The 7,500-nt window shown below is 45.7% G+C and overlaps 1 protein-coding gene across 1 annotated transcript in view; it reads right to left on the bottom strand.

The window, feature by feature from the left end:
- The window catches only part of LOC132989589 (neural cell adhesion molecule L1.1-like), a 75,763-nt gene that overhangs the window by 44,423 nt on the left and 23,840 nt on the right, over nt 1–7,500 (bottom strand). The window contains 3 exon segments of the mRNA XM_061057289.1: nt 210–312; nt 2,774–2,788; nt 6,234–6,574. Of these exon segments, the coding sequence (XP_060913272.1) occupies nt 210–312; nt 2,774–2,788; nt 6,234–6,378 (263 nt within the window). The 5' untranslated portion in view covers nt 6,379–6,574.

Here is a 7,500-nt window from a genome sequence, read left to right on the forward strand (position 1 = left end):
GTTAAAAGTGTGATTTCATTAGGGGGAACATTCATCTCCATGGCAACCGAGAGGCCGCAGGGAGGAAGTGGACAAACAACCAGACACATGCATATGTCTTATTTGTCCATTATATTCATCCACACACACACACACACACACACACACACACACACACACACACACACACGCTGGGTAAAGTGACACACGGGCCCGGCTGCTGTACGTACGTGGGCGTCGGGTTACCGGTGGCCTCGCAGGGCAGATTGATGTCCTCTGGAGAAAACGCTGTGAAGGACCACGGCATCTCCATCATCACCGGCGGCTGAGACGCTGAACACACACACACACACACACACACACACACACACACACACACACACAGAGTGAAATTCAACACTACACATACAACTGATCGTGCAGTAAATATCACTGATTAAGGTCATCAAACACCAGAGCTCAAACACTTTCTCCATCAGCAGGTTCGTCTGTTGGCGCCCTCAGAGCTTAACGTGGTCATTTCTACTTTTCTCCAGCTTTTGAATCTTTTCCGGGCCGATTATGAAGTTATTAGAGGAGCTCAATTATTCATATAAAACGTTTTCTAATTTCTGGATCATATTGAACGAGCCAAACATGCAGCGAGACTAAAAGCGTGTAATGGACTTTGACCACATCCTGCCGCGCTCAGAGACGAGCTGTGAGTCTGCAGAGTTCTAACTCCATTCTGTTAAAGGAGCAGTTCAACATTATTCTTCACTTTCTTGGTAAGATTAAAGGCTTTATATGTGATTTTTTGATCCAGCAGATGTCGCCCTTGAGCTCCAGCATGAAACCAAAACAACTTGCGCTGCATTGTTGTGTTAGCATGCTAATGCTAGTGATCTTTATTCTGCTCGTATCTTCACACTGCATGTAAATTTACCTGAAATGAGCGTGATCTAGAAACACAGTTAAGCAGTGAGTACAGTATGTTATTCTTCTTTTCTCTAGTCCCTCAATTAAACAACTTTTATACACGAGGGGAGGAGTCAGCCGGCCATCCGGGCGATGTAAACAAAGTGAAGATAGGACTCTGAAAACTCTGAAAACATCACAGACAGTGGGACTCGGGTGTTACACCCATTGTAGACAGTCATGACTCACAGAGTTATTTTCAGAGGAGATACTGGATTTATACATTGAAGTGTGAAAAATCACAAATAAAGACTTTAAGTTGAGAAAATCGATGAGACTCGATGTTTAATTCAGTCAGTTTGAAGCTGGAGCCGGACACCTGCTGGATTAAACGTATCGGATTGGATGAAATCTAAACATCAGGTTGTTAAAAAGTGAAAAAACGAAGCAAAAATCTCGAGTCAACCAAACTTGTGACAACTTTTCCTAACAGCAGGCGGCCCGAGCGAGCGTCATCATGCTAACGTTCACTATCGGTGTTTCCTAAGCACCTGTGGTGAGAGCGTGAAGCAATGCCAGGCAGCGAGCCGATTTTACCCCGATACCCTGTTTCTAGTTTCCTCTACCGCTCGCTAAAAGGACAAGCTAAAAGTCATGGCTTTTCCACATTAGGCACGATTGTTTCATACTGTGCCCGTCCCCTCCCCCGCTGGTCTGCGTTGACATTAGTAACATCGTTCAGTTTCCGAGTACTCTACTCGAGTGTATGTTCACAGTCTGATCCAGCAGGGGGCAGTATGCACACGGTCAGTTTGCAAATCCTCCAAAAAGCAGACAGTAGAGGATGTAACCATGGCAACCATTCTCGGACTCCATCCTGGAGTCCATCCTGCTAACTGTGGATGTTTATGTTATTTCTGAGACGCCAACAACGACCCTCTTCCTACTTCCACACCAACCGTGCAGCTCAGAGGAGGAAACGGGCCGGTGCTACGAGGATACGTTTTTTTTTTTTTACATATTTATTTTTGGGCTTTTTTGTGCCTTTAATTGAGAGACAGGACAGTTGAGCCGGAAATCAGGGAGAGAGAGAGTAAGGGAGGGACATGCGAGAAAAGGAGCCACAGGTGGGATTTGAAGTTTGTGCACCCATGCATTCACATCTTCCTTAGACCGTAATCGAGTACACTTGAATCTTGCCCGAGAACACCTCTTCAAGCGGACTCGGCCACAGCACGGTATATTTGTACCCGGGTACAGACTTTGGATCTGTACACGGGTCCCTAATGTGAAACCACCCGAAGACTCTAGCGTGCTTGGCGAGCTTTTCAACGTGAATGTCTACAACTTCAGAAACCTTAAAGGGATACTTCCCCCATCTTCATCAATCTTTGTATCATTAGAAACCTGGTCGTATTTTTGATTGGTTAGCGGGGTGAAACTACAACTCTAGTTCCTCATATTTTCGACCACTGAAGCTACAGACCAATCACAGATCAGTGGGTGGGAACTCACTCCCAGAATCCAAACTTAACGTCCTTCATGTTGCCTGGAAGCTACGCTAACAGGCTCTGTGGAGAAAGCTGATAATGGCGAAAACATATAAATATAGCGTATCAGACCGGATTGTCACTATTTAAAGAGGACATATTATCCCCCTGTTCCACTTGTGAATGTCTACAACTTCAGAAACCTTAAAGGTTTTGTCCTAAAGGTTTCCAATTTGATGAAAGAAAATAAAAAGTGTTGTTGCTCTGTGCGGCTGCAGCAGCGACAATGAGACGGACGACCTCGATCGTCAGGATGACAGGTTTGTGGGAGAATGAAGCGGCACTGACGTAAGCGGTCAAGGGCGATCACACACGTCTTCACTGTCACAACAAAGAGAGACACTTACTGTTATGCACTTGGTCTGTTTGTCCACACGAGAGCAAAGGAAAAGGAGAGCAGAGAGAACACTTAAGACAAGGACAGAGGATTCAATTACTGCAGAGAGATACGACGTCAGAGATGCTACCGGTGAGATTTCAGGGCACATTCCTCCATTTACTTGATTATAAATAAACATTAAACAAAGATTTTGATCTTCCTCTCGATTTTTTTCCTGGCTCAGACACGATGGCGTCCCGGATCGTTTTACATCTTTCCCCTCTGCGTCCCCCTCTCCACCCATCCTCCACTTTTCTCCTCTTCCCTCTGCTAATGTCTTCACCTTCACCTCTCCTCCTCCTTCATCTCTTGTTTCCATTCCTCTCCTCTCCCTCTCCTCTCCTCCTCTCCTCCCCTCCTCTCCTCTCCTCTCCTCTCCTCTCCCTCCCCTCTCCTCTCCTCTCCTCTCCTCCTCTCCTCTCCTCTCCTCTCCTCTCCTCTCCTCTCCCTCCCCTCTCCTCTCCTCTCCTCTCCTCTCCTCTCCTCTCCTCCTCTCCTCTCCTCTCCTCTCCTCTCCCTCCCCTCTCCTCTCCTCTCCTCTCCTCTCCTCTCCTCCTCTCCTCTCCTCTCCTCTCCCTCTCCTCTCCTCTCCTCTCCTCTCCTCCTCTCCTCTATCGCTTGTTTCCATCCCTCTCTTCCTCTCCTCTCCTCTCCCTCTCCTCTCCTCTCCTCTCCTCTCCTCCTCTCCTCTATCGCTTGTTTCCATCCCTCTCTTCCTCTCCTCTCCTCTCCCTCTCCTCTCCTCTCCTCCTCTCCTCTATCTCTTGTTTCCATCCCTCTCTCCCTCTCCTCTCCTCTCCCTCTCCTCTCCTCTCCTCTCCTCTCCCTCTCCTCTCCTCTCCCTCTCCTCTCCTCTCCTCTCCCTCTCCTCTCCTCTCCTCTCCTCCTCTCCTCTATCTCTTGTTTCCATCCCTCTCTTCCTCTCTTGACCACGCCCATGCGGAGGAGAAGGTCTTTGCTTGAAGGTCAAGCTGGACCCCCCCTCCTCCCCCCCCTCCTCTGGGACCATCAGTGGCTCAGCTTGCAGACCTTTGAACATAACCTCCAGGTCAGAGGTCATTTCAAAACCGTATTGTGAGGATAAGTGTGTTTGCTTTTGAGCTTAAGAGGAAATGTTTAAAAGCTCAGTTTGTCTTTGTGCAAAATCGAGTCCTTGCAGTCGATCTCAAAGATAAACGCTGATCATTCAAAGTCATCATGAAACAGGAAAAAGCAACACGCACACGTTTCCTGCTGCCACTCGACAAACAGAAAACTTTTGCAGCTAGATTTTATTTTTGTCCGTTTGCTGCTCTAACCCAAATTATAACACATCAAGTGTGATGGAACAAGAAACTTCACAGACCTTTAAGAGTCTGTGTTAAGGTATTCCCTGGCTCTTGTCTTTCAGGATGCCCTCTGGGTTTCTTCTACCCTAACTGTCCTCAACTTAAATAATACATTTTAATAATAATAATAATAATAATAATAATACATTTTAATAATAATAATAATAATAATAATACATTTTAATAATAATAATAATAATAATAATAATAATACATTTTAATAATAATAATAATAATAATAATAATAATACATTTTATTTATAAGCGCTTTTCAAAAACTCAAAGACACTGTACAAATTGTTAAAAAACAGAAAGAACAGCACAGTAAGGACAGACGAACAGACATTGCAACATTACACACAAATCAAAGACAACAACAATAAAGATAAAACAACAGAAAACAGAAAATAAATTACAATCATACATTTAAAAGCTTGTTTGAAGAAGTGAGTTTTGATATGTTTTTTGAAAGTAGGAGGGAGGGTCGGTTCATGTAATTGTCTGTTTCAAGCTCCCTTCTGAATCTGTTTTGGACTCCTCGGCTGCTCTGTTAAGATCCCCTTACAATCTGTGTAGGAGTACCCTTTAGTTTCTGAACATTTTTGTAATTGTTTTTATGCAACCTAAAGATCTGTTAGTGTCTGTTTTAAGAAGCTTTAGAAATCAGTCTTCAGGTTCCTCTCCAGCTGTAAAGTTTCCTTCAGCTGCTAAACCTTTGGCTTTACTTGCATTATTTCTTGAGGCAGTTTAAAGATGCATTTTACTCTCTGCTTCAAGGTACTTCAAGTCTGTTTAAGGGGACCTTTTTTTGTTTGTTTCAGTCTCAGGTACCTTTTAGCCCTAATTAGTGAAACCCTCTTGGTGTGGTCCGAGTTTCCCTTGAGTATCTCTTATGTGTTCTGTGTTTTCAAGAGTCCATTTCCAGGTTCCCTTTTTTTGTCTTAATGATCCTTAACTACCGTTCACAAGTATCCTTGAGTTTCTGTTTTTTAGGTTACCTTAAGTGTCGGTTTCTAGGCACCCTTGAATATTTGTTTTGATGCCCCCTTTTAGTGTCTGTTTTCAGGTTCCTCTCCAGCTGTAAAGTTTCCTTCAGCTGTCTAAACCTTTGGCTTTACTTGCAGTTTTTAAAGATACAATTGAGTCGCCGTTTCAAGGTACTTTTTTTTTTTTAGCTTTTCTTTCATGATAACCTTAACTAGTTGCTTTTAGGTTACCTTGAGTGCTTTCAACTTGGGCACCACGTTCTGTGACGTCACATAGTGCTGTGGCAGAAGCTACTTTCCCGAGTCATTATTTCGGTCACCATAACGACGTGCGCTCCGCTTTAGCTCTGTGCCCTACTCAGCGGCAAGCGCATCTGAAAGGCCCTTTAGTGTCTGTTTCTAAGAAGCCTTAGAAATCAGTTTTCAGGGATCTCTCCATCTGTAAAGTTTCCTTCAGCTGCTAAACCTTTTTAGCTTTACTTGCAGTTTTTTAAGGCAAAGCTGAAATTGACTCGTTGTTTCAAGTTACCTTTTGTTTTAAGTTCCCCAGAGTCAGTTTCCAGGTTCCCTTTTTTTGTCTTAATGATCCTTAACTACCGTTCACAAGTATCCTTGAGTTTCTGTTTTTTAGGTTACCTTAAGTGTCGGTTTCTAGGCACCCTTGAATATTTGTTTTGATGCCCCCTTTTATTGTCTGTTTCTAAGAAGCCTTAGAAATCAGTTTTCAGGGACCTCTCCAGCTGTAAAGTTTCCTTCAGCTGTCTAAACTCTTTTAGCTATACTTGCAGTTTTTTAAGGCAGTTTTAAAGCTGCACTACTCGCTGTTTCAAGTTACCTTTTGGTTCTTAATGGGTACCAGGACATCTATTCACAGCTCCCCTTGAGCATTTGTTTTAACTACTTTTCACTGGTGCAAGTTTCAGTTTTTAGGTTTCCTTTATTGCCAGTCTTGGGCACCCTTAAGTATCTGTTTCTAGTCGGCTGATTTATTCGGTTGTATATCATGGATTCATGGTGCGTCACTTTTTGCAGTTTTGGGTTTAAACCGTGAAGAAGATTCTGAACACTGAATGTTTCACAGTCAGAGATGTTTACAGTGGAGGAGTATACTCACAGCCTTCGGGGATGTGGATGGCTCCCTGAGCGAGCGGAGGTGTTGAGGAGAGGAAGGACAGCGGGAGGAGGAGGAGGAGGACCAGGGGGAGGGAGGGGGAGCGCGGCTCCCTACAGCCCGTCCACCGATGCCGTGACACACACATCTCTCAATGTCCCATGAAAAGTGGCGCGAGACACCCACACACTCATCAACACATCAACACAAAAAAAACAAAAAAACCCTCCCACCCTTTGCACCCGACCAGACACACACACACACACTCCAGGGACGTCCCGGACCCTCGGGAGAGCGGAGACGAGTAAACTGAAGTGAGGCTCTCCGGACGAACACTGCTCCGGCTGTAGAGAGGAGAGGAGAGGAGAGGAGAGGAGAGAGGAGAGAGGAGAGGAGAGGAGAGGAGAGGAGAGGAGAGGAGAGGAGGGGAGGGGAGGGGAGAGGAGAGGAGAGAGGAAAGGAGAGGAGGGGAGAGGAGGGGAGAGGAGAGGAGAGGAGAGGAGAGGAGAGGAGAGGAGAGAGGAGAGGAGAGGAGAGGAGAGGAGAGGAGAGGAGAGGAGGGGAGGGGAGAGAGGAGAGAGGAGAGGAGAGGAGAGGAGAGGAGAGGAGAGGAGAGGAGAGAGGAGAGAGGAGAGAGGAGAGGAGAGGAGAGGAGAGGAGAGGAGAGGAGAGGAGAGGAGAGGAGAGGAGGGGAGAGGAGAGGAGAGGAGAGAAGAGGAGAGGAGAGGAGAGGAGAGGAGAGAGGAGAGGAGAGGAGAGGAGAGGAGAGGAGGGGAGGGGAGGGGAGAGGAGAGGAGAGGAGAGAGGAAAGGAGAGGAGGGGAGAGGAGGGGAGAGGAGAGGAGAGGAGATAGGAGAGGAGAGGAGGAGCAGAAAGGAGAGGAGGGGAGAGGAGAGGAGGAGAGGAGGAGAGGAGAGGAGAGAAGAGGAGAGGAGGAGCAGAAAGGAGAGGAGAGGAGAGGAGGAGAGGAGAGGAGAGGAGGAGGGGAGAGGAGAGGAGAGGAGAGGAGGAGGAGAGGAGAGAAGAGAGGATTGACCCGAGAACAAAGGAGGGATAAGAGGAGAGAAGGGGGAGAAGGGGGGGCAGGACAGGGAGAGAATAAAAGAGAAAGCAAAGACATCATTAATTTCATCAAACATAAATCATCCAGGAATAAGACAAATATTAATCAGTTGGGAGGAATTCAAATTAATATTGACCTACAAATTAAAAATTCACAATTAACTCACGAGTGTGTTTGATGTTTAAATTAACTCTCAAATTTAAGAGC

The sequence above is a fragment of the Labrus mixtus genome, chromosome 15 (genome assembly GCF_963584025.1).
Source record: "Labrus mixtus chromosome 15, fLabMix1.1, whole genome shotgun sequence".
Lineage (NCBI taxonomy): Eukaryota > Metazoa > Chordata > Actinopteri > Labriformes > Labridae > Labrus > Labrus mixtus.